General features: G+C 42.1%; 1 protein-coding gene across 1 annotated transcript; it reads right to left on the bottom strand.

Annotated features, from left to right (window-relative positions):
- Nucleotides 1-1235: 1235 nt before the first annotated feature.
- tango2 (transport and golgi organization 2 homolog) lies at nucleotides 1236-27109 on the bottom strand. The gene is made up of 9 exons (XM_084024166.1): nucleotides 26959-27109; nucleotides 26315-26446; nucleotides 18373-18461; nucleotides 16652-16771; nucleotides 13279-13396; nucleotides 4557-4624; nucleotides 4202-4352; nucleotides 3375-3479; nucleotides 1236-2011 (listed from the first exon to the last, which is right to left on the bottom strand). Exons 2-9 carry the CDS (start codon nucleotides 26368-26370, stop codon nucleotides 1891-1893), a joined length of 828 nt encoding a protein of 275 aa, XP_083880292.1. The 5' UTR covers nucleotides 26371-26446; nucleotides 26959-27109; the 3' UTR covers nucleotides 1236-1890.

The raw sequence follows: 27109 nt of genomic DNA, 5'->3' as shown, positions 1-27109 counted from the left end.
ACATACACACCAATGTTCTTATTCAACTAAAAATTCAAATAAAAATCCTACCCTTTAAATTGTAGAAGAGCACAATTTGAAGTGTATTTAATGCATTTTTATGTACTAAAAGTAGAACAACTTCCAAGTATGCGAGTACACATACATATATGACCATAATATACATGATTGATTGATGAAATAAAAGCTGTCTGTGCAAGTTAAAAGTTAAAAAAAGATGTCGATTTTAAAGTGTCACACAAATGTATTGAACACACAGAAGGATCATATGCATTGCAATATCTTACGTTGCCAGTTGGGGTCGCTATTTACTAACAGTAGTATATCAGTGACACCGAGCAGCCCAGCGTCTGTTAAAGTAATTTATTTTGTAAAAATAAATAAACAAAAATAAATAAATACAAGAATAGTGGAGATGGTTTCTTAAAATATATTACCTATTCATATAAAGAGTAACTCGTGCAGAGATTTAAAAAACGGATCAATTATGATATAATAAGCTTTCATTCAATGCAGACATGTTTAATCTTTTCCTGAATTTTGAATTTGTGGCCGCCATGTATATTCTGTACTGTTGATTAAAGTAGCTCATTACCACAGGAGACATTTTGACATTTCATAGTAGGACATATGTATTACTAGTCAGATTAAGGAGGACCCAGAAACCATAGGAGCTAAATGTTATATAGCCAGAATACATTTAGTTATTTGCAGTGCACCTGTACATTTCCTACCATGACACCTGTCAAAACGCCATATGGGGATAAGGCCTATAAGCCTCTTGTAGAAAATAAGGTCTGCTGTGTAGTGGCCGGGACAGACACAAAACTGACAGAAGATCAAGGGACATCTGGAAAAAATTCAAGTCATATCAAGTGTGGGTTCCTCTGCTTCTAAGGGCTCCTAAAGGGTTGACATTAACCAAGAGGGCCACTGGCAAGTGTGTCCTCACTGAAATACCCCTCTACACAAGAGGGAGGAAACATGCCGCTTAAAAAAAAGGTAATTATAGAGGGTTACTATGAATTCCAAACAGATATTAAATATTTGCACAAAGTTTTTTCCAGTTTGAGATTCAAAACGACTTGCTTTTTAACAGCTTTTATGAATGAATGTTTGTGTGAATGCTCTCTTTTTAGAAATAGATTCAAATAAACAAATCACCTGACAGGTGCAGGAACATTTCTTCTTCCCAGCGTGTTTGTGTCAACAATCATTAGATGGCAAACCATGTGTGAGTGTTTTGATACATTTATTTTATTGTCAAGCAGCTGTAAAATGTATTATTCTATCATGGAAGTGGTCAGAGATCCAGTGTCTGACTGTTTGCATTCAACATTTGTTGTAACCAATCAGATCATACATTCTCTAGAAAAATAATGGTGACAATGATTTCCCATTATGTAAAACGCTGAAAAATTTAAAATTGTACTCCGGACATTTTGAATAAAGTCTATATACTCTCCATATTGTGTATTAAATGTAAAAATATGACACCAACCAGAATTAATTGAGATTGCATTAAAATAACCTTGTGCACAATGGTATTGATTGCATCTCAAGGCAGGTTACCAGCAATCTGTAAAGGATTAGACTTTTTCTTTAGCAACCCAAATCTGCTGTTTTATGAAATGTAGGAAAAAAATGCTCCTCTACATGATAAATGTTCTTTGGCAATCTTTTAAATTAGTGAACACTTTCAGAAGTTGCACTTTAAATTACAAATAAGAAATGCATTTCATCCATGTCAGTGAGGCCGCTGGTATCGACGAGCTGAAGAAAACCTAGACGGGTCTTCATGTTCACACGGCTGCTCTGGTGCAGTGTGAGGAGGGGAAGGAAGGAAATGGGATGCAGAAAGGCACAGAGTGGGTTTCCTCCATCAGGTCTTCACACCTGCAGTGTGAACTGGAAAGAACTTGTGCTCCATTTGCTTGTGTCACAGTCGGACATGGTGCGCTCTGTGAAGGACACATTGCCTTCTGTGTCTATTAGGATGATTGTATTGGTCCTAAATGATCAGGGACATGGGATGAAACCAAGCAATATTAAATTAACAACTGAAAATATTAGAAAAACAAACAAATAACACAGGCAAGTAGCAGGATGTATTTCAGAAACGGCCGTATTGAGACTGAGCAGGCGGTTGCAGGCAGTCCTTGCCAAAGGACACTTTGATGGCTCTCCGCTGACCTTAAGCTACAGGACAGTCTCTGTAGTACAGAGGTATGCGACCCATAGCCAGGAGGTCCGCAAAATAATTTGCTATAAATTCTAAAATTGTGCTGTATCATTCCATAGTGCATATCTACAGATGGGGACCATTTGCACAACTAAAACATGCATATTGTGTCATTAAGTCCCACCCACGTTAACTTTGGCCCAATAAAAACTCTGATATGATTGTGACTCATCAAGTCAATCTGTCAATCACACTCATACTTCCAGAGGCGGTTGAAATGTGCTTAATCTGTGTAACGAAAACTTTAGAACCCCTAGTCTAGTCCACAGTGGCATCACAGTGGACTAAATGGGGTGGGGTGCTGAGGCTCAGAGGTTGGGCGAGTCCCTCGGCTCCTCCGAGCCACATGTCAAAGTGTTCTTGGCCAAGATACTGAATCACAAACTGTGATTGATTCAAACTACATGTAAGAAGTGGGCGTAGTCAACTTGACATCACCCATTGGTTTGTGGGCTACGGTTCTGAAGTTTTGTGTTCGGAATTTTAGCCGTCGCCATCTTGGTATTTTTGCAACCAGTGAACAGAAGTGACCATATATTTGGACTGTGGAGGAGCGACATGTGGATCTGACAAACACAAGCTGCAGAGTGGCCTAGCCGGGCTGCGGTAGATACCTGTCAATCACAATGTAGCCCCGCCCTACAGCATCCCCTGCTTTCTGGTCTATTTGACTCTAATTGACTAATTGAACATCATGTTGGATTGAAGAAGACTTGAATCTAGAGATTGAGACCATAAACTCATGTTTACAATGTTTACAACTATAAGTCAAGAGAGAAATAGTTTTTTTCTCATAGACTTCCGTGCAGATTTTTTCTCCCCCTGATGGACAACAGGGAGCACGTACATTTAAAGGCATTTCAGCATTGGCTTCACTTTTCAGAACCGGAGGTGTGAAAGGCTGAATGTAGACATGTAGTGTAAAGAGCTTTGAGGTGCAATATAAATGCAGGTCCACTTACAGTGCAGAAGATGCACTTTGGTTTCCTCGGTATAATGATAACTGAATAACGATAGTTTATTATGCTTGGGATTGTTGTGAACTATGATCCTGCGGGCATGCACAGCCTTGTCAAGCACATCAGGTGGAGGCAAAAAGAGGAGAGATTAGGCGTAGGTGGAAGACACTGACCTTGTGCCATAATGAGCACTGCGAACAAACACTGCTGAATTAGCCTGGAGCAGGGCCTTGTTGTAGCCATCACCCTGGCTCTCCTGAAGTGGATCAGGTATGTTGCTGTAAAACAAAACACACAATCCACCTCCTTGAGAAGCTTGAACGACTGAGCATAGATCATTCTCTGTCATATCCCCCATGCAGTATATTTAGGTTGGCAATAAACAAAATATGCTTATCTCGTATACAAAAGCACAAGTTGACATTTGAAATTCTGTGCTTTGAGATGCTAAACAGGGAACTCATTTCTACAACCTGGGTCTAAGTTTTGCCTAATTGGCCATTATTACTGTCAGTTATGAAAATTATATCATTATATCATAACATTCTCTTGTTGAGATATGTGCCAGGACCGAAGCTTTTCAACAGGGTGATAGAGGTAACCACTACACCGAAAATCTGAATCACCACCGATCAGATTTCAATGTGCCAGGCTATTGCATGGGTGACCTCAACCTCCTGCAGTCTTGGCTGGTTGCCTGAGATCCTCAGGGTCCTAAAACAACCATTTTTAATACAGTATATCGTAGCTTCATATGTAATGTAGAGACAGTTACTGTCAGCAAGGAAGTGAATTACCTCTGTGCAGCTCTGTGCAACCACAACTGTTTATACTCCATTCATAGCACCTAATGTTTCTGATGTTCACCATCAACATACTACTCTCCAGTTTACTACTGAAATAACTAATTGTCAACATTAAAGAAGAAAACCAAAGCATTTTCACATCCTATATTGAATGACATGTTTTTGTGATGTGTGAATCCTCAGCTACCACTCACAGTTCTTCATTATTGAGGACGTTGAGCAGCTCTTGCACCAGTCCATCACCGGATAGGGTCTGGTCGCTGACCACGCTGGTGAAGTGGCGTTTGCCTTGCAGCAGTTTCCTCCATGGACTGTCCAGCAGCGCATTACTCAAGCCATAGATCCCTACAGAGGGTCACGTAAACCACACGGACACACATAGAAATATATATAGATATAGATATATATATACTCTAGCGAGCTCTGTTGGATACTTAGTGGCAGAAAATAAACACTGACAATCTGAGAGCAATCAGCATGGAAACATGAATGGGCCGTAGGCCGAGAGGAAAGGACGGTTTCTACAGCAACCGTAGTAAAAACACAGACCTGGTTTTAGATGGATGGGTTCTGGGCTGCCTCTGTTTCCATAGTAACACACAGTGTCTTGTTTGGCTCTACATGGGACAAAGAATGAAGGAAAATTACACATATTGACAATTGAACGTGTTCTTGTCTAATAATGAAAGCTGTGTCACAATGCTTGTCTGCTGGTGAAATAAACACAGCAGTTATATCTATGTAAATTGTACTTTATTATGTATTTTGCATTGTAGACACTTTCTTCTAATATACATTTTCTAAACTCTTTTCAACTAGTATTTCGTATGTATATGATAAGGATATTCATGTACTTTGTACCCTGTGATATTTATGGTATTTATAGAAATGTATGCATTCTGGATCTTCTCATCATTTGTCCTCTGACATTAATTGTATCTCATTATCTTATGGAAATGTAATGCTTCTATCTATAATTTTGGACTGTAGAATTATATTTTGCTTTTGCCTATTATTGTTTACTCTCTGTAATGCATTTGTATTCTAGCTAATGAGCAAATGACGATCTAACAAGGCAGACTCGATGGCAAGCGAGCACAAAGAAAATCTGATGAAGTATGCAGATTGCGTAGTTTGCTCCTTCTTATTTTTAATGTAATCTGTTAATAAAATAGCAACTATCCAAGTGTCATGGTCTGCGTTGGAACTTTGAACATCATCTTTGCTGTAAACCCTAAGAAATCAAAGAAATGCTCCGGAGGGAATCCTGTAAGATGAGTGCTCAGGGTAAGAGAATATGAATAGAGCACCTCTGATTTTCATTTGCAGTGGTGGAAAATACGAATTAAGAAGCCCATTTCATTTGTAGAAGCCATTTGAATAAGAAAATACCTAACAGCGTATTTAATTGCAGGATTTCAATCTATCCTAAAGGAACAACTGAGTAAAACGAATGCGTCAAAATACAAATTAGTACTGCAAACAACTGTGACTACAACAAAACCATTTATTACGGTGTTAGATCTCTTTGCAAAGTCCTCAGTTAGAGGGAATTTATTCAGTCGGAAAAATCTGTCTGACATCAAGGGCATCTGTGACGGCTTTGGTACAGGAGAGTGAATAATAAATTATGACCAAATCCTTTGAACCAGCAGGGGAATGAATTTTTGATGTTGATTTTATGACAGCCATACTGCTGGCATCAGTCAATCTGAAATGTGGCGCAACACTGCTTCAACATCGAACTTGGAAAGTTTCCCAGTCAAGAGCTGGCAAGACGGGAGCAGAATATGCTGCCGGGCTCGGCGCGCTGCCACAAACTTTATTGGACAGTTTTAAAAGCCAAAATACATATTGGCCTTTGATCTGTAACAAATAGCACCATGAGCAGAACATGTCTACCATAAAAGCCTTTAACAATGATTTCATATTGATGTTTAGAGATGACACAATTAGTCAAAATTAATTGACCAACAGAAAACAAACAGACCACTACTTTGATCATCAATGAAGGCGAAGCATTTGATTGTTCCAGCATCTCAAATGTGCCGATTGCATGATATAGGATTTTACCACACACACTGACATAAAGTCAAACACTGACAATAAGTTGATCATGGTGGATTTAGAGTTTCAGGATGAATAAATACATTTCAGGTAAATATCGTCGCCAGTGACTTGAAATAGCTGTCTAGCTCACTATCATGGTAGACATGTGAAAATAGAGCCTGATTTTAACAATAAAGGATATAAAACATTTTCTAAATGTATTTATCTTTTATTTATATGTATTTATTTATGGAGACCTAATGATTGGTGATCATCTAATTTATTTGTTTTAACTTAACTAAATGTAAAGTGATTCCAGTATGTTTTACACCCATTTTGTATAAGGGGGAAGATGAGAGTGAGTACAGGACACTGGTAGACAACTTTGTGGAATCACCTGCGGCTGAATGTCAACAAGACCAGAGAGATGGTGATAGACTTCGGGAGGAAGAAGAGGATGCCTTCACAGCCACTACGGATCAGGGGGGAGGTGGTGGAGGAGGTGGTGGACTATAAATACTTGGAAGTGGTGATTGACAACAGACTGGACTGGAAATCTAACACAGAGGCTGTGTACAAGAAGGGGATGAGCAGACTTTATTTCCTGAGGAAGCTGAGATCCTTCAACGTGTGCAGCAAGATGTTGGAGATCTTCTACCAGTCTGTCTGTCTATCTATCTTTAAGAGTTTGAAACATATTTTGAGTATTAATAATATCGCAAATCTTGCCAGGATAATACTGATATAAAATTGTCACATCGACCCGTGCCTGGTTCACAACAAAGTCTCATAAGAGTTTCCTGTGCAGAGGTAGGTCATCCTGCACTGTTTGTCCAAGCACTGGCTTTATAAAAGGCAGAACAATATGTTTCCAAGCAAGTAGTAGGTTGACATAACGCTCTTAACATTATTTCCAGCTTTAACCCAAACTCAGTTGAACAGTCTAAATAAACAACTTCTTTTCCTATGTGTCTATGGTTACTATGAACACAGCAGGATTGGCCAATGTTGACTCGGGTGGAAGCAGTCAGCCCTCATACATGCATGCTGCTCAGTGAGAAACCAAATGGCACTGTAACCTGAAGGGAAAGCGGAAACATTGTAAAGCTTTTAACCTGTCGTCAGTTCTCCTGTGGGCAAACACAATTTCTGAAATACTAGATTGGGCTTGGCACTGAAGTGAACGATACCGGCAAGGCCTGGCGTTTATGTACACTCCCTGTGATGGATGCATCACAAGACGGTGAAGGGAGCAAGTGATGGATTTGTAGAAAGATAGCTCTATTTCTACTATTTGATGGCAGCCAGAATATCGAGAGTCCCATCAGGTGTGCTGTGGGTTGATGTGGGCTGAGATGAGTGAACAGCAGGAGGTCAAGGCCACTGGGCAGAGCGAGAACGAAGGGGGAAAAGTCGAACGCAGGCTTTTTTTCAGATCTCAGTAAGAGAGGTAATCAGCATTCTGGCTGGGAGACGATTTAATGAAGAGTCCTCTATACCGAGGCTGCGGAGCAGTTTCCCCATCGCCAGCTGTGTGTAGTTGCCTGGAGATGGTTGGATGAGATTTCAACATCATCAGTTCAGAATGTAGATGGGCATGTTGGGAGCCCCTGGGTAACGGCAGCATGTATCCTTGTATGCAATCACACACATTTGTGCATGTACAGCCACACATGCAGAGATTAAAGGCGTGGTAAGGGGTTTTGGTCATTTTTAGCCATTCTTGCGTCATGGCTCTGTGGATGTTGGTCCACTGCAGAGTGAAATATCTCAAATGCTATGGGTTTGGATTACCATACTATTTGGCTCCATAGTTGTATCCATAGTGCCCAGAGGATGACTCCTCATGACTTTGGAAGTTTCTTGACTTTTGACTAAAATGGCTCGGTAACTATTGGATGCGTTGCCATGACATTTGGTTTTGATGTTTATGTAGAATGATGAATGAATCAAAGATGATTGAAATTACTTTGCTAGTTCAGTGACTTTTAACTAGCTCTATCATCAGATGGAAATGTAAATTTTATGAAAATACATATTTTTTTAATGTCCAATACTTCTATTTGTGGCTAAATACTATTATTAGTATTACATTTACATTTACATTTAGGTCATTTAGCAGACGCTTTTGTCCAAAGCGACTTACAATAAGTACATTTGTCAAAAGAAGGAAACAAAGAAACCACGACGTATCATTGCCGATGCAGTAAGAGCTAAAAATAGAACAAGTGTTAGGTCCTCATCTGAGTAAAGTAGTACTTCAAGAGTAACAGTGCTACGATCCAAGTTTTTTTTTTTTTTTGCGGGGGGGGGGGGGGGGGGGGGTCGAGGGAGGGTGTTAGTGGGTCATGCTATGTAGAGTCGAGGTGAAGTCTGAACAGGTGAGTCTTGAGCCTTTTTCGGAAGATGGCAAATGACTCTGCTGTCCTGACATTGGTCGGGAGTTCGTTCCACCACTGAGGCGCCAGAACAGAGAAGAGTCTGGACTTTGCTGAGCGTCATTTGTTTGATTTCAGCGATGGTGGTACCAGCCGGCCAGCTGAAGTAGAGGAGCGGAGTGCTCGCTTCGGGGCATGAGGTTTGACCAGTGTTTGAAGGTAGGCAGGTGCCGTTCCATTGATGGCCCTGAAGGCCAGTGTCATCGTCTTGAATTGGATGCGTGCTGCAACAGGGAGCCAGTGGAGGTCACGGAGGAGGGGGGTCACGTGGGAGAATTTGGGTAGATTGAAGATAAGGCGTGCTGCAGCGTTCTGGATACGCTGCAATGGTTTAATCGCATAGGCCGGGAGTCCGGCCAGGAGAGAGTTGCAGTAGTCAAGGCGGGAGATGACCAGTGCTTGGACCAAGAGCTGCGTTGCATCCTTTGTGAGGAAGGTCCGAATCCTGCGGATATTGTAGAGGGCAAATCTGCAGGATCGGGCCACAGCAGTGATGTTGGGGGTGCAGGATAGTTGGTCATCGAGGATTACACCCAGGTTCCTCGCAGTTGAGGAAGGAAATACTGTGATGCCCTCAACAGTGACCGACAGGTCCATGCGAGGGCAGTCTTTCCCTGGGATGAAGAGGAGTTCGGTTTTATTCAGGTTAAGCTTGAGGTGATGTGCAGTTGTCCAGACAGAGATGTCAGCCAGACAGTCCGAGATGCGAGTTGCAATGTGAGCGTCAGAGGACGGGGGAAAAGAGAGGAACAGCTGGGTGTCATCAGCGTAGCAATGGTAGGAGAATCCATGCGATGTGATAACAGAACCTAGTGATCTGGTGTATAGTGAGAACAGAAGCGGTCCTAATACTGAGCCTTGAGGGACACCCGTGTCCAGAGAGCAGGGTTTGGACATAGAGCCATTCCATGTGACCTGAAAGGTGCGATTTGTCAGGTATGATGTAAACCAGGTGAGAGCAGAGTCGGTTATGCCAAGTTCAGCCAGAGTGGAGAGGAGAATTTGGTGGTTGACTGTGTCGAATGCAGCAGATAGGTCAAGGAGAATGAGAACGGAGGAGTTGGATGATGTTTTGGCGTCTCGCAGGGACTCGGTCACAGTGAGGAGGGCCGTCTCAGTGGAGTGGGCAGTCCTGAATCCTGATTGGTTAGGGTCTAGGAGGTTCTTCCGCAAGAGATAGGATGACAGTTGGTTGTAGGCAGCACGTTCCAAGGTTTTAGAGAGGAATGAAAGAAGAGATACGGGTCTGTAGCTTTGGATGTCAGTAGCGTCAAGGGTGGGTTTTTTCAGGAGAGGCTTCACGATAGCGGTCTTAAAATCCGCTGGAATGACACCTGAGGTGAGGGAGGAGTTGATCAGGGTGGTGAGGAATGGCAAGATGTCGTGTGAGATGTCCTGGAGAAGAGAGGAGGGAATCGGGTCAAGGGAGCAGGTGGTGGCACGGTTAGATGTAACAAGTGCGTGAACGTCTTCAGAGGTGATGGGGCTAAAGCTGGTAAGACCATCCGAGTTGAGAGTTGGGGGAGATGTCTTCTGGGAGGGAATAGGCGTGAATGAGGAGCTGATGTCATTTACTTTCTTGGTAAAGTAAGTTGCAAAGTCATCGGCAGTAAGGAAGGAAGGGGGCGGAGGGGTAGGAGGGGTGAGGAGGGAAGAGAACATGGAGAAGAGTTTCCTGGGGTTGGAGGCAGAAGAGTTGATCTTTGCCAGGTAGAAGGCAGATTTAGCTGCCGAAACAGTTGAGGTGAAGTCAGAGAGGAGGAGGTGGTAGTGAGCAAGGTCCTCGTGCTGTCCCGATTAGCAATTAGCTCAAAACACCACGGTGCTTCCATACAATCTCAATTTTTTTTTAAATGTCCTATACAAATAAAGTTGTTATGTTATGTTTTATGTTACTGTATGTGAGCTCAAGGTGACTGCTGACAACAGAATATCATAATATTGTTATAAAATATTGCTAATGAAATCTTATCACACATGACCTCGTAAAGTTATTTCATCTAGATTCGCCTTCACCGGATCAGGCAGACTTTCGTGGAAGATGCATGGAAATGTAGTGGCATTCAGATCTGCTCCTGGGATAAAATGTGACCCCATGCTAGCAAGTGTTCAGCCAAAATCAGCATTATTTCCATTTTTGTGGCAATGTTGGGACATCTGGATTCATTCATCAATAAACAATGCAGGCTATATTTGAGCTATTCACTGTAATCATCTACAGCTTAATTCTATTCAAAGAGAATGTGATTTCCCAATTTCCCAAGGTAAGCTTAATAACTCTCTAAGTAAAAGAACCAATAAATAAATGATATGCATGGCTGTTTCTCTTTAAAAATGTTGAGCTCTTCCAACCCTGATCATTTGGAATGTGTCTATCTGATGCTCCGCTGTTTGCCTTGTTCAGCACCGACAAGTTTCTGCCAAGAATCACAAAACATGATATGAAGCCACAAGATTGAATCACTTTCTAAAGTATGAAAGCAGCCACACTCTGCCTGACTGAAAGTGCATTAAGCAAGGCATTTCATCGCAGGCAAACATCATTAGACATATTAATTAAAAAGGATCATCTCTGGGGTTTGACTTTAAAGTGAGAGTGAGATGAAATGGGATCAATCACCAAATGTATAGAAAAGTCAGATGAAATGCTTGATATGGAGCCTTGAAAGAATCAAGCAGAGGATATCCGAGATCAAAATTTTAATATATATGGTATTAGCTCCACGGAGGGAAGGCTCAGTACAATGTTCCTGGAAATGCTGCCACTGACCAAATCAGTTGCATTAAACCCAACATGGTTATAGTTTATTAATCACTGCCATATTGGTTTAAAAAGCAAGCAACTAAAGCATGGCCAGTGTATTAAGTGTACACCCTTTCTCCTGCATTTCAATGAGATCTCTATAACATTTAAAAGTGGTGGTCACACCGTTTCCCCTACTGCCACCCCGTCATAAATCATGTTGCTGCTTACAGATGACGGAGAAACCCTCTAATTGTAATAAAGTGCTATGCTCTATCTACCAGATGTAGTGCATTGATTTGGAAAGACACCAGACGCCTTCTTTCCTCTCAGTTGCTGTGCACACTACAGTGGAAAACAAATGGGCTGCTAATGAGGGTTTTTATTAAAAAGTTGAAGGCTTGTTTTCTATCATGGTTTGTCACTATCTGCAGTGAACGCAGCTCCAACCAGATGGCTATTTGAGGGGTGGAACACCGAGGCTCTGGTGAGCCATGTCAGCCCTAGATGACAGCTCAGCCAATGTGATGGACATGAAGTGTATTATCACAACCTCAACAAAGGTGCTTTTCACTTTGCTGGCGTCTCGTGTGCGTGAGGTGGAACCAGATCCTTTCATTTAAGAGGAATGCCACTGGGTCAGCTCCCACTAAAGCTGCAGCTCCTCGTCTTAACAAGCACATTTGCATATCTTGATAACATCAGCCTATCAAAGAAACCAGACCATCTAATTGCTGTTTAGTCAGTGTGTAAAGAGAAAAAGGTCTCTCAAAGGCTGAAATAACACAGAGTATCTATTGCCTCCATGCGGTTCTCAACACGGAGATGACTGAGTCAGTGGTTAGCAGCTAAGAGTGTAAATCGATGGCAACAGTGTAGCGCAGAGCTAACAGTGATAACCTGGGTGGGAGGACCGGAGGGTGGATGCTAAGCTGGCAGAGTGGTGTGGATTAGCTAGCCAGTGGGGCACAACAAGCAACCACAATTTGGCTCAGTCAGCAGGCCTGTCAAGTTTTGGATTTCTTCACATGTTGAAGTGGGGCATGGCTGATGTATTATGAGAGACACTCGACATTTAAAAAGTGTGGAAGGTGGTGTTTCAATCAACTTATTATGAGGTTTTTTTTCATCCGAATAAACAATAAAATCCTGTATCGTCCGTTCACTAGTTCTCATGTTACAATAAGCCTGCTGCAAACATAATCAGCCAGAGACAAAGATTTCAACCTAAATGTAACAGTCACCTCTGTTTGAAATCAAAGACTTGTTGTTTTAATAAATTGCATCATATCCATCACATAGGAGACATCATAGTCTTGATTATGATCCTAAAACAACAGAAAACTCACATGCCTAAGAAAACCTGATCCTCCTTGAGGCCATGACTCAGATATGTGGATCATGACCCCCCGGATAGTTTGGTTGGGGTGTGTGATGGAGCTGAACCTCCAAACTCTCACTGGCAGGAACCAGAGAGCCGCTTCCATGCCAAATGTCTACAGGGGCCTCCACCACAACAACAAATATGTTGGTGTGCACTGATCCCACTTTGATTTTTCTCCATTTACCAAATTCAGTCAAGTCAGGCTGGTGAGACAGACGAGGAAAAAATAAAGGAAAGGGAAAAACACTATTTATTTTTAATGCTATATTTCCTTTATCTGAAACCCTAAAATATGAACAGGTATTCCTTTAGAATATTAATGTTGGCTCTTTCACAACTCAGGAGCTGAGATTTTTTATTCCACTTATGTCTGCTTAGCCAGAACTCATAGGACTGGAGTTACAATCCATTCTCAACAAGTTGAAAAAGTCTCAGTTAGAATCCTTTGCCAATGTGCAATAAAGAACTTGTCTAAACATCTGAAAGCCAGGTGGCCGTATCAGGTCTTTTGTTCAAACTCTGGAATAGATTTGAACTTGTAAAATGTGTCATGTTGGCGGACAGCTGCTTACTTGAAGACAGATTTGTCTCCAAACCTTAAGACTCTTGTGATGAACACATATATTCTATGTTAACATCCCCACGACTTTCACTCACTTAAACTCAGCTGTGATGAGGTTGAAGCCGCTGTATAGGTGGCCTTCTGCCGACACCTTCTTCAGGTAGGAGTAGCTCTCTAGATCTTTGTCCATAAGGTAGTTAGACACTAGAAATCCTGCAGAGCAACACAGGTTAAAAGAAATGGTTCTTAAATCAGGGACTCATCAGGCACCTGGAATTTAAGAAAGAGTGAGGAATACACCACCAGAAAACACGATGGTGAACCTGGACACAACTTCAGAGTAGGGATGCAAATTATCGAGTAATTCATTAATCGATAGTTGTTTCATCTTATCGATCGATTAATTGATAAGTGGCAATTCTTCTGAGAAGCTGAATTTCCCTCTGAATAGGTTCTATCTACTGTATACGTAACATAAAATGCTATCTTCCTTATGATATAAAGAAAAATGCAATTGAATAATTTCATTTTAATGCATCAATTTGGTGAATTTTGAGAACCAAAATATGACATATCAATTACTGACCAATTTCTTACAAACTGCTGGTACTGATCCAAATGTTGACATATTAAATGGGGTTGAGGAGTTTAAGCATTCAAGAAAAGATGAAAACAAAAATGACTAAAACACAGTGCTGAGCCTTTAAACTATAAGTTTATTATAACTATTATTATTAATATAAGTGGGTGACTATTCCCCAGCCTTCCTTGGTGTTTTGGTTTTGACTGAAGCCTCGTTCACATACGTCACCACTCGCCCATCTCTGAGCGACAGCTGTCAATGAATGTGAATGTGTTCACGCGGAATGTGGGCGGGTACGGAGATAAAATTAAATAATTGTAACTTTCTGCGATGCGAGTGAAGCGAGTACCAATCGGAATGTAGAATAGAGATGATTGACAGTGACGTCAACAGAGAGTTTCACAGAGAGTTGTCGCTTGAACTCGTCGCTGGCGGCAGTAAAAATGTTTTTGCCAGCGAGTAGAATTCAGCGAGAAAGCGAGTGACGGGCGAGTAGCGACGTATGTGAACGGGGCTATACGCGCCGTCAAACTCGCCAGCTGAGGGGGGGTCGGCGCGGGGGACGCCTTGCCATGGCGACGACGGGGGAAAACAGAACGTTGATGAGCCAAACCAGCCGCGAGGATTCCCCCTTATAATACGCGCTGCTGCCGTCCTGTGTAGGCCTATCATTAGAGCCGCTAGTCAAGTCCATTTGCCTTGATGAAATAATTTTGGTCGAACATTGAGACTATGGTCAATGGGTGCAGTCGAATAGTCAAAAAATACTCCTATTCCTAACTCCTATTCCTAACTCCTATTCCTTGACCTCTGGGTAAAACGTCACGGGGTTAAGGAAAGACGATAGGAGAACTCAAAAGGATTTAGGAAAAGTCGGCCGCGGTGCTCAGAGAATCCGACCGGACTTTCACTAAGCTACGTCATTAAAACGCGGCCGCTGATGATTGACAGCTGATGATCGGCACCGGTGATTGACGTGCGTCTGCGCTGGAGAAACTACAATAATGGACTACAAAAAGCGCATCGTCCACTTCTCCACATGTTGGTTTTATAAACAGCTGGTTCACTGACCGGCTTCAGGTCCAGCAGCTCCTCCTTCCTGTTTGACCGGTTGCTTTATTTACGTTTCATTTGTGGTTTTAGTTTCGTTTTTGTCAAGTTTGTAACATGATTGAAAAAAAAAAAAAAAAATACCATTCAATTATTATCACTGTCCACACACATTTATCATCACTATTCCAATTACTATATGTCTGCATGAAAGTAACTGTTATATGCAAATGCACATATCGTTTGTTGCCGAGGTGTGCAGCACTTTAAATGTTGCTCTTGCAAAGAATTGTGGGTCGGCGTAATCTCCTTTCCTTTGGCATAGGAAGGTCCGTTGCATCCTATGCTAAAGGCCACTTGTTTACTTCCGGGTCACTTCTTAAGTTAGGAACCTTCCTAAGCAAAAAAGACTTTTGGACTGCACCCAATGTGTGTGAAACACTGCTGCCAGCGTCCCGCTTCCCGTATGCCTTGGGTGCAGTCGAATAGTCTTTTTTGCTTAGGAAGGTTCCTAACTGAAGAAGTGACCCGGAAGTAAACAAGTGGCCGCCATGATAAGAGCCGTTGGGATTCTCTAAATGCAAAGGAAAGGAGCTCCAATGCTTCCTTTCAGAGCTCCTTTAGCATAAGATGCAACGGACCTTCCTATGCCAAAGGAAAGGAGATTACGCCGACCCACAATTCTTTGCGAGAGCAACATTTAAAGTGACGCACACCTCGGCCGTTCATGAAAACAAACAATATGCCTATTTACATATTTAACAATTGCTTTCATGCAGACATATAGTAATTGGAATAGTGATGATAAATGAGTGTGGACAGTGATAATAATTGAATGGTATTTTTTTTTTTTTATTTCAATCATGTTACAAACTTGACAAAAACGAAACTAAAACCACAAATGAAATGTAAATAAAGCAACCGGTCAAACAGGAAGGAGGAGCTGCTGGACCTGAAGCCGGTCAGTGAACCAGCTGTTGATAAAACCAACATGTGGAGAAGTGGATGACGCGCTTTTTGTAGTCCATTATTGTAGTTTCTCCAGCGCAGACGCACGTCAATCGCCGGCGCCGATCATCAGCTGTCAATCATCAGCGGCCGCGTTTTAATGACGTAGCTTAGTGAAAGTCCGGTCGGATTCTCTGAGCACCGCGGTCGACTTTTCCTAAATCCTTTTGAGTTCTCCTATCGTCTTTCCATAACCCTGTGACGTTTTACCCAGAGGTCAAGGAATAGGAGTTAGGAATAGGAGTTAGGACCTTATTTTTTGACTATTCGACTGCACCCCTTGTTGTTGTCGTCAGAGCCCTGCCTCGCTTGTGTTCGCGCATGTGCGTCAAGTACGTCTGGCGTCAAGCGCGCCCTCACGTGGACTGGCGGGGAATTACGGGTTCAAAACGCAATTAATTGCAATTAATTTATTTTAATCGAGTAATTTCTTATCGACAATTAATCAATAATCGATTAATTGTTTGCATCCCTACTTCAGAGGAAGCCCAGAAGGTTCCTATTTGGTCACTCAATGTCATTGTTCAAAGTAAGAAGCCACACACAATCGCACAAGAACTCCTACTTCCAGGGGTGGTTGAAATGTGCTTAATCTGTGTTACGATGATGAGGGGGTCCTTGGAAAATGATCTCCCCTGTACCCCTGCTCTAGATGACAATTAAATATCCACGTCCAGCTTATTAAAGACATTGCATGAGTAGGCTTGAAATGTATCAGAAACACTTTGAAGTTGAGTTTAAATCTGAAGTGTAAGCAGCATGCACGATTCTTCACAGGAGACTGGATGTCTGATGTAAAACTAGAGAATAGATTTGGACTTTTTCACCTCTTCCTTGTGCATCAGGGTTGGGACGTCCTTCCAGGTAGTTGGTGAGTACAGCCAGCTTGCCCCGCTTGTTGATCCCCAGCCATGATCCTCCTTCCTTCCCACATTCCAGATCTAGACCTGGTTAACACAAACACACCAGAATATTAAATAAGTGCAGCTCTGACAGTTTTCAGTTAAAACCATGTACTGTATAGAAGAAGTGGACGAAGTCATGGTTAAATTAATCTCAAAAGGTAATAGCATTGGTAGAGTAGTGACAGTACTGAGGCTGGCAATCATGAGTTAGCCCCACCCCTAAAACATCCCCTGCTTTCTGGTCTGGTGGACTCTAAATGGACCATCATGTACTAAATGAACATCATGCTGGATTGAAGAAGACTTGAAACTAGAGATTGAGACCATAAACTGATGTTTACAATGTTTACTGAGATAATACATCAAGAGAGAAGTAGGACCATTTTCTCATAGACTTCTAAACAATCAGAGAGGAGTCTCCCCCTGGTGGCCAGCAGAGAGAATATAAGTTTAAGGCACTTCAAATAGGGCCTCACTTCTCAGAACTGCAGGTAAAACACAGCAGAAAAATAATGTTGACAAATATTCAACAAAAATGAGTCACTATTTGATCTAACATTCGTCTTACTACAAAACACTCAATAGGCAAGCTTTGCAGCAAAACGTCCATCCTTTGAATGCGACGGGCTAACAAAGGCAGTGAAACAACATGCTGGAGTTGAGGTCGCCTGTGTTCAGATACACCTGATGAAATACAACATTCACCATCATCGATATGAAGAAACAAATTAGTAAGAGAGTAAGTATAGAACACTTTGATTGGATGAGGCTTGTGTGTTACTTTGGCAGTAATTAAATAAAGTCAATCCATTAATACATCTGTTGTCTCTTGCCATATTCCTCTTCATCGCATGACATGGAAAAGGTGGACTGCATGTCTGCTGCACTTCCTGGTGATCAATAAAGACGGGTCCACTTACACTGACAGTGACCGAGAGAGCCTAATGGCCCTGCTCCTCTGGGAGTGGATGGAAAGCCAGTCCGATCCCACTGGGAGCAATAACTTACTTCCTTTCTCGTCATGCTAGGTCTCCTGTGGGGGCCCTGCCTTCCCAGCAGCCCCCAGGCCCGCAGATAAGGCAGAGCCATTTATTCCTGTCACATTGCATAAAAGCGGCCATCAATTAAGAGCCCACTCCTGGAGTCCTGACCCCTCTATTACAGAGGGGAGAAGGAGACCGATGAACAAAGAGGCTATCTCTGTGTTTCCTCCTTCAGCAGAAAAAAAGGATGATGGATTTCCTCTGCTCGGCTATAATGTGTATTGGACATCAGTCAATTAAACATAGTTTACGGTGGGTGGGGATATCCGGTGATGGAGTGGAGGAGAATTCCATTCTGAGGTGGAGGAGACATTATTTTCTTTCATTATTGAAAGCCATTTAGCCTTGCATAAAAGTGTAGTCAAATGCAGGTATAAAGCAAACATGTACAATATTATGTGTTATAGTCTTACACATAATCCATCTGTCTTGGTTCAACAAAAAGTCTTCTTCTTTAGCTCAATATATCATCTGTTGCCAGATTTTATATAGTTTTGTCTGCAACTTGTTACTTTTCTCGGCAGGTTAACTTCCCAACTCTCGTTAAAGAAGCCCCGTCTGAAGTTGAGTGGTGAGCTAGACACAAACATGCAGACTTACCGCTGAGGATCTCACTGTTGCTCCCCCAGAAGTCTGCAGCTTTGGACGGCCTGTTGTAGTACTCATCTCTGTTTGCAGCCAAAATTAGCCTGAGGAGGGGGAGCGAGACATTGTTCTGTTACAATCCAATACAGCAGCTTGGTGCGAATTCTCAGTGCAACTTAGAAAGAGCTGGGCGACATTGACAAGATTCATGATTATGTTAAATATCAACACAGATGTTATTATATTAATTGAACTCATTGCCGAGGACAATTTGCATGAAACACAAAGAAATGTATGATCTGAGGCCTCAGAGTCGTTCACAACGTTAGGATGAGCTTAAGGTTAAGATAAGAAGGAGACCTTGTCCCAATGACGGGCTACACATTGTTCCGTCTCCTCCCTGGTGAGGTTATTATATATGATGTGTCATGATCATACATACCGCTGAGCAAATGTAATCTCACTTTAAGCTGTTGGTTTATCCGTGTCCATGCATACAAGACTGTCTGTTTCGACAATTTAGGAGAAATATGTATGAAGTGATGGTTCGAGAACATTTTCTGTTACCTTTTTGTTCATTTCCAGCCTTTGAATAGGTTTGAATAAACGTGTTGGTAATTCACAGTGTAATCATCATATACCTTCAGTGGAGAGCGATCAAGCCAATAGAGAATATGCAGTAGATGACAAGGTCAGACACTGTGGAATATGTTCTAAGATATGACAGATCTCCATTGTGGGGGGGGTTTAGCTCAGGAGGTAGAGCGTTTGGCTGGCAACCGCAAGATTGCCGGTTCCATCCCCGGCTCCTCCTAGCTGAGTGTCGCCCTGCGTGGTTGACTCTGCCATCTGTGTGTGAATGGGTGAATGTCAGTCAGTAATATAAATGAGGCCATTGTAACTAACAAATACACAGTTGTTGGGACCTCACCTTTAAGACTACACAATGCAGCCTACAAAAGCCCTCACATGCGGTCAGGACAAAGGAACAAAGGAGATAAAAAAACTACAACCACCATTTTAGTTTCACTTCTCACCGAGGTGCGAAGTGCAACGTCACACAACTGGTGCCCTATTGGCTGACAACCACAGGTACCCCAGGGGGTCCCCGGGAGCAGCCGTGAGCTATATAAACCGGCGCTGCCTTAAGGACTTCCTCTCTCCTGAGGAGACCGCCGCGACCGGGCGACTCCCCTGTTTACCCGCGGAAGGAAGAAAAACACTTTCTTCGTCCCAGCTGCCAGCAGAACGGATAACTAACGACCCGTTTTTGTCTGAAGTCAGCTGACTAAATTGCCGAGCCCCGCGATTGTATTGTTGCCTGCAGAAGGGAGAAACACTAACTGTTTTCTTCAACTAATTTGATCCGCGAGGAGGATAACTTCTACGACCCAAACTCGCCTGGATTCAGCCGTTCGTCTGCACCCTCCGGCGCCGAACGAGCGCTTGCGAACCACCGTCCGTCGCCGGCATCCAGAAACGCCATCACCGCACAGGACAGAAACCTCACATCGACACACCTCACATCGACAAAAGTAAGAGGCTATTTGTCTGGGCAGAAGCAGAGATTCGATAGTGTAGGACATGCTTGTAATTCTTGTTAACGTGTCTTAAGTTTTGTTCACGGACCGCCGAGACGTGGCTTTCTGTATTGTTGTATTCGAAGGCTGATTGTGTACCCACGCCGCTGGGTTGATTTCTGTAACAGTGTTTTTGACTAACCATATTCGCGAGCTCAGTAAGCGTCTACTATCAGTTAAAAGACCGGGGTCCCGCTGAACGAACGCCAGTTCATTCACAAGCTGCCGTGTGATAGTAACACGCCTCCTGAGCCTTAGAATAGTGCGCGCGCATTCTCCCCTTCTCTTTGTTTGTGTCCCGCTAACACACACACGCACACATACACCGCCCCCACACGTATCCTACGCCAGCTGTTTCCGTCTCCGGACACTGAGGACATAGCTCCATCTGGTGGCTGTACCTGGCCATCTCTCGCTCGCTCGCTCTCTCTCTCTCGCGATCCTATCGGACGTCAGTGGCTCCGCCCCTGAACGCTGTGAGGGATAGCTCCATCCGGTGGCCCCGCCCGACCATATCTCTCTCTCTCTCTCTCGTTCTCTCTCACTACGCACACGCGCGCGCGCGCGCACACACACACACACACACACACACACACACACACACACACACACACACACACACACACACACACACACACACACACACACACACACACACACACACACACACACACACACACACACACACACACCACGTGTGTCTCTTCCTTTGTTTAGCTTAGTTTTGTGTGTTAGGTAGTTAGGTAATAAGGCTTTGTTAATTGCAGTGTTATTGATTGTGATCATTATAACTGATGTTAATAAATCGTATTATATTATAACTAGCGGTCTCTTGTGCTTGTTGTGTATATGTCACAGGATAACAGCAGGTTGTGAAGGCTAGTGCTTGAATTTCACGCCTTTTTAATTTTTCGATTGTTTTATACTTCTATGCCAATGATCACGATGATTGGCATGTGAGTATAAAACCTTTTATATTGAGACTGAATACAGTTTTAGGTTATCTTTTCCCTGATCCCAGGGTGGTGCCCCGTTTATTCATGATTATATCATGATAATATATTAAATATAATTATTAATATCGATAATCATATTGACATCAATAATTAGCTGTTGATAACCAAATCTGCTCCTGCTATATCCCCAACACAGTGCATTGTGACCTTTATCTGTTCGTTTCTACACACCTTAACTAGCAGGTCACTATGGAAAGTTTGCAGCAGTGTAACATCATGATATATATCCTCCTCACTCAGCTATTGTTATCCACCGCTCACATAACAACACACATGCACACGACCCTCTTCATCTCACCCATACAGCAGTTATGAAACACAGTGGGAAAAAAAGAGTTCTTTGCTCAGAGGAAAATATGACCTCTCTCACAATTGCACCATGTGACTTTTGTAAACATGAATTAGCATTTTAGCAGAGAATCATAGACGTGCATGGTGTGTAAGCATGCAAGGCCCCATCATGGAGCTTTGTAAAAATACTAATTGTTGTACATTTATAGTATTTGAGTTAAGGAAAAAAGTGTAGATCTAAATGCTGCAAAGGAGCACTTACACAGTAAAACTAAACAGGCCAGAAAAAAAAACAGCCAATGAAATGTGTTGACCTCTATAAAAGCTGTTTATTCTTTCTGAGTCCCACCAACAATGTTGGGTGGGAGCTTGGATCTTTTAAAGAGCAAACAGACCTAATTGACCTCTGTGCATCAAGTGGTAATGATAGCCTGTTCCCATGACACTGTGTGTGAGCCACCACTGCTCCAGAAAACAAAGCCAACACACCAGAGAGCATCTGCTATTGGATCCTGAGGGCAAACTCACATGTGAGCAGCTCTGATCACTAACAGTCAGCAGCTGCATCATGTAGGAGGGATGCTGATCAAAGCTCATGGTGAACAGTGCACCCTGATTCTTTGTCTACTCGGTAAACACAGCGCTTTCTGGACTCAGCAGCAGTTATGTATTCCAGGAGATTCTTGATTCCCATAGGGTCATTCTGATTTGTGATCCCTTGACCTTTCACCTTACATTGATGTTGAGGTAAAATTTCCACTTGCTTAAAAACAAGGTATTTTTGGAAAATAGCTTAAATTCTATGAAATTTGCTGCAGATGTTTATTGTCTGCAGAGGAAACTGTCCTTTTCCCCTCTCCCACAACCATGTTGTACATGTAAGAATGAATAATGATAACTTCTTTTCAAATAGCACCTTCATAAAAAAAGGGCTGAGCACAAATCCAGCTAAGCTTTGGGAAACAATATCATTGGTGTTACAATGTGCTGACTGAGGACGTCGTCACTGTAACACTAAAATCATTTGATAAATATTCAATGTCCTGGACATGATGCCAAAGTACAACAATTTAAGAGTCAAGAGATTCATCTACCTTGAGTTTATCTTTTGTAGATACTGGGTTTTTCTTTTGTGTAGATATTGGGTTTTTCTTTTGTGTAGATATTGGGTTTTTCTTTTGTGTAGATATTGGGTTTTTCTTTTGTGTAGATATTGGGTTTTTCTTTTGTGTAGATACTGGGTTTTTCTTTTGTGTAGATATTGGGTTTTTCTTTTGTGTAGACCACTGGGTTTTTCTTTTAGATATTGGGCTTTTCTTTTGTTTAGATACTGGGTTTTTCTTTTGTGTAGATACTGGGTTTTTCTTTTAGATATTGGGCTTTTCTTTTGTTTAGATACTGGGTTTTTCTTTTATACTGGGTTTTTCTTTTAGATATTGGGCTTGTCTTTTGTTTAGATACTGGGTTTTTCTTTTGTGTAGATACTGGGTTTTTCTTTTAGATATTGGGCTTTTCTTTTGTTTAGATACTGGGTTTTTCTTTTGTGTAGATACTGTTTTCTACCAGATAAAGATGTCCCTCTACTGTAACTGAGTCCATGTAGTTGGATCTGTACAGTGAGTATGGTTCAGGAATCATTTTTAGCTCATTAATGTCAGACAACCAGGAACATAATCAGAGAAAGCATCCAGATGATCCACATTCCTTTGTGATTTTATTGCTCACATGTGACAGCGTTACTACAGAACTGTCACTTTCTGACAACCGGTTTGGCTCCACAAAATATTGGTGCCTTGCATGCTTACACACCATACATGTCTATGGTTTTCTGCTAAAATGCTAATTCATATTTACAAAAGTCACATTGTGCAACAGAGGGAGGTCATGTTTTCCTTTGAGCAAAGAATTTTTTTCTCTCTCCCTGCGTTTAATAACTGCAGTATGGGTGAGATGATCAGCATGCGTGCTGCTGTGTGAGCGGTGGATAACAATAGCTGAGTGAGGAGGATATATAGCCACTCAATGATGTCAATGACTCTTCTTTGCTGCACTTTCCAGTAGTGACCTGCCAAAACCTGGCACAACATCACGCCAGTCCTAATGAACCCCACCCCGCCAACCCCCCCACCCCCACCACCACCACCACCACCAACCCTCTCGGTCCCTCAGATCCACATCAGCCAGTCTCCTCTCCATCCACAAATCCAACCTGCGCAGCTTCTCCAGGGCAGCCCCCAGGCTCTGGAGCTCCCTACCCCAACCCATCCGTGACTCTGAGTCCCTCACCAGATTTCAGTCCCGCCTCAAGACCCTCAAGATTTGTTTTTTTTCTGTAAAGCATCTGTGTATTGCGGGCTGCACGGTGGTGTAGTGGGTAGCATTGTCGCCTCACAGCAAGAGGGTCCCGGGTTCGGTTCCTTCTGTGTGGAGTTTGCATGTTCTCCCTGTGTGAGCGTGAGTTCTCTCTGGGTTCTCCGGCTTCCTCCCACAGTCCAATATAGGGATATTCATTGATGACTCTAAATTGCCCGTAGGTGAGTGTGAGCATGAATGGTTGTTTGTCTCTACATGTCAGCCCTGTGATAGACTGGTTACCTGTCCAGGTGTACCCTGCCTTCACCCAATGACAGCTGGGATCGGTTCCAGCCCCCCTGCGACCCTGAATACAGGATAAGCGGTAGACGATGGATGGATGGCATCTGTGTGTTCAGAAAAGCGCTAAAAAATGTAATAAAATGTATTATTATGAGTAAAGGCGTGTAGAAAGGAACTGATAAAGGTCACAATGCAGTGTGTATTTGTAAATTACAAGATCTGTCACTTATTAATACATTTATTAACACAACAAAAAGGTTTATAATTACAGGTCAAAATCATATCAAATGCTGGTTGTTTGATTGCAGCTCTGCTTTTATTCTGAGAATTTTTTTTTTCTTAAATAGTGCGGGCTAGAAAAATACTTTTTAAATACAGAAGTCTCAGCATCATTGAGTCACTTGTGCTGAACATGTACCCATTTCAACCCTGTATGTATATTCCTGTCATTTTGTTCTCTGGGATCGTAACATAAGTCTACATATAATGAACATTCCTTTAGATTTACACAGAAAAGTACTTCTGCAGCCAGTAGAGTGTGTGTGTGTGTGTGTATATATATATATATATATATATATATATATATATGTATATACACACACACACACACACACTGATGTGACCACATTAGGACACGTAGCTTCACCTTTCCCCAGGTTGGGGTCTGAGTCATGACTCATAGCACACCTCTGCTGTGATCTTCTTAGGCAGGGTCAGACTCCCAGAGGGAAGGACGGAGGTTTGGACTTTGGCCAGGTAGAGTGTTCGCTCTCAAGCTTCGGGCCATTATACAGAACCGGAGTTCAAATCACCCCGTTACTCACATTGACTGCACATGGTGATCTGTGTTGCCCACTGAAAGAAGTTAGCATTTACTGCTGGGTAGGGCACATCGAGGTTGTACAAATATTCATTAAAATGGTGCAAAATATGTGCTGTATTTTCCAGAACAGGTAAGTACATTGTGTGCACAATATTTACCCCTTTTCGACCAATGCAAACCTACTTCTAGTGCTTGGCTGGTGCTGGTTCACAGTTGGTTCAACTTGCAAACCTTCTCAGAACCTTTTCCAAGGTAGCACCACGACATTATGTCACTATATTCGTCATTATGCCACTGTATACGTCATTATGCCACTGTATACGTCATTATGTCACTGTATACGTCTTTATGTCACTGTATACATCTTTATGTCACTGTATACGTCATTATGTCACTGTATACGTCATTATGTCACTGTATACGTCTTTATGTCACTGTATACGTCTTTATGTCACTGTATACGTCTTTATGTCACTGTATACGTCTTTATGACTCTGAATGCCTCAGAGGAAAAAGGCCTATTGGGCAAACAATGTCAGCAAAACTGACACCTCCAAAATCAGATGCCACACTTTTAAAATGTGGATACAATGGGAAATTCTCTTCCCTCAACTCCCTTGTAACCATACTGATGTGTGTTTGTGCACCTTGCAAAGCTCCAAGTGGCACACTAGACAACTCTGAAACAAGATGAAATAGGCAAAATTGCAGCTTTGTCAGAGTATGATAGCAGTGATGTCAAGACTTGACACCTGAAACACCAAAACATTTTTCTTTTAAAAAGCATATCTATATATTCTGTAAGTGTTTCAACACTTCAGTGAAGCCATATGAAGCAAATTGAACAAAATATTAAAACCCAGTGTAACTTTTACACGCTTCCCAAAAATACATAACACAGTGCAGTGACACACTCAAAAGAGCATAGGTTGTCATGTGATGTTTGATCCTTATCATGAGAGCACTCTAGGGTAAGCTACGTCTAACCTGAATTTCCATTATCAAGATAAACATCATCTTGTGTGCCTTGAAAAAGCTGTCTAGCTTGCTGTAATGGTAAATACTCAAAGAACAAGTTCGACCCCATTTAAATGCCTTGGTGGAAAAAGGCCGATGTGCAAAAAAATTCAGCAAGACTGACACCTCCAAAATCAGATGTCACCTTTTTAAAATGTAGATAAAATGGCAAATTGACTTGAAGAAGTTGTCTAGCTTGCTGTAATGGTAGAGAAGTGAAAAATAGAGCCTGATATTAAAAATGCATGATACAGTAATGAGAATTCATTTTTATATTTACTTACGTCACTTATGTCACTGTAAATCGTGCAGTGAAAACGTATCATTATGATAATTTTATTTAACATCATTTGATTGTTTATGTAAAGTGATTCCGGTATATTTTAATGCCATTTCTGATGATTATCGGGATAATATCATGAAACGCAATCGTTTTGGCCAGGATAATCATGACATGAAATGTCATATTTTCCACACGTTTCATGGTTGTCTTGGAGCTGAGTATGTTGTGACATCATATAATGCACTTTGCACATCCTTTCTTCTGGAATTGCCCTTTCATGACTGACCAGGAGCTTGCTTACTTAGCTTTCATGGAGCACAGTGAACGTTTGTTGAAAGGATGAACTGCTCACCTGTATGCATTTTTGGATGCAGGCCGGGGGTCAAACTTGAAGAAAATTATACACATGGATGGACGTGTTTGGGGGGAGGGGTTGATGAAAAGTTTCAGTCACTCCACACGTGCCTTCAAACCTCAGTCATGTCTGACAAAGACAAAAACAGCAATGTTTGGTGATTGTAGAAATCGAAGATAATGTTTGTTTCATATGCAATCACATACAGATGGATATAATATTTGTGTGTCCATATACATATGTGGAAGAAAGAGAGTTAAATGTTCCATATCTTGCGTGTGCACCTATCATTGATAACTTCAGTACAACAGTTTACTTTGCTGTGGGATAAACTTATGAGGAGTGCATGCTGGGTGTCCTCCTGTCAACACGACCCATGTTCAGTATAGCACAGTTACGCACAGTACCACCAATGTTTACTATCTTTGTCATTCCGTTCACTGCAATGAGCGCCAAGGTAGAAATGGAGTAACATGAGTTCACCGACGACTCACCACGTCATTCTATACTTTGACAGCTCGGAACCAATTAACGCTTCTACACAACTTGTTAACCTCAGCAGTTACTAGCTTACGTTAGCATTGTTGTAGTCAATAACGTAAAGATGAAAACCCAAGCGAAGTAGAGCTAAGGTGACCTACCTAGCCTTAGTGTGCTGGAACCACGGGGCTGCTGTACTATACGTGAAGCGAATTGTTCACCCGCTGTCTACACATTTATGTTGTGAAGTGTCTGCTAGTTTTACTCGGCACTGTCACACTCTCGCTTACGTCAACTAGGAGGAAGTGTTCA

The sequence above is a fragment of the Eutrigla gurnardus genome (genome assembly GCF_963514095.1).
Source record: "Eutrigla gurnardus genome assembly, chromosome: 13".
NCBI classification, from domain to species: domain Eukaryota; kingdom Metazoa; phylum Chordata; class Actinopteri; order Perciformes; family Triglidae; genus Eutrigla; species Eutrigla gurnardus.
Note: the sequence above shows the minus strand (reverse complement) of the source record. Positions and strands in the feature narration are given on the sequence as shown.

What these genes read in the sequence shown, in the direction of transcription:
- tango2 (XM_084024166.1), bottom strand. Translation starts at nt 26,370, where the DNA reads ATGTGTATAATTTTCTTCAAGTTTGACCCCCGGCCTGCATCCAAAAAT. An exon ending in CTCATCACAGCTGAGTTTAA is followed by an intron (nt 4,625 to 13,278) that starts GTGAGTGAAAGT and finishes TGTCCCATGTAG; the next exon opens with AGCCAAACAAGACACTGTGT. An exon ending in GTCCTCAATAATGAAGAACT is followed by an intron (nt 3,480 to 4,201) that starts GTGAGTGGTAGC and finishes TTTGTTTTACAG; the next exon opens with CAACATACCTGATCCACTTC.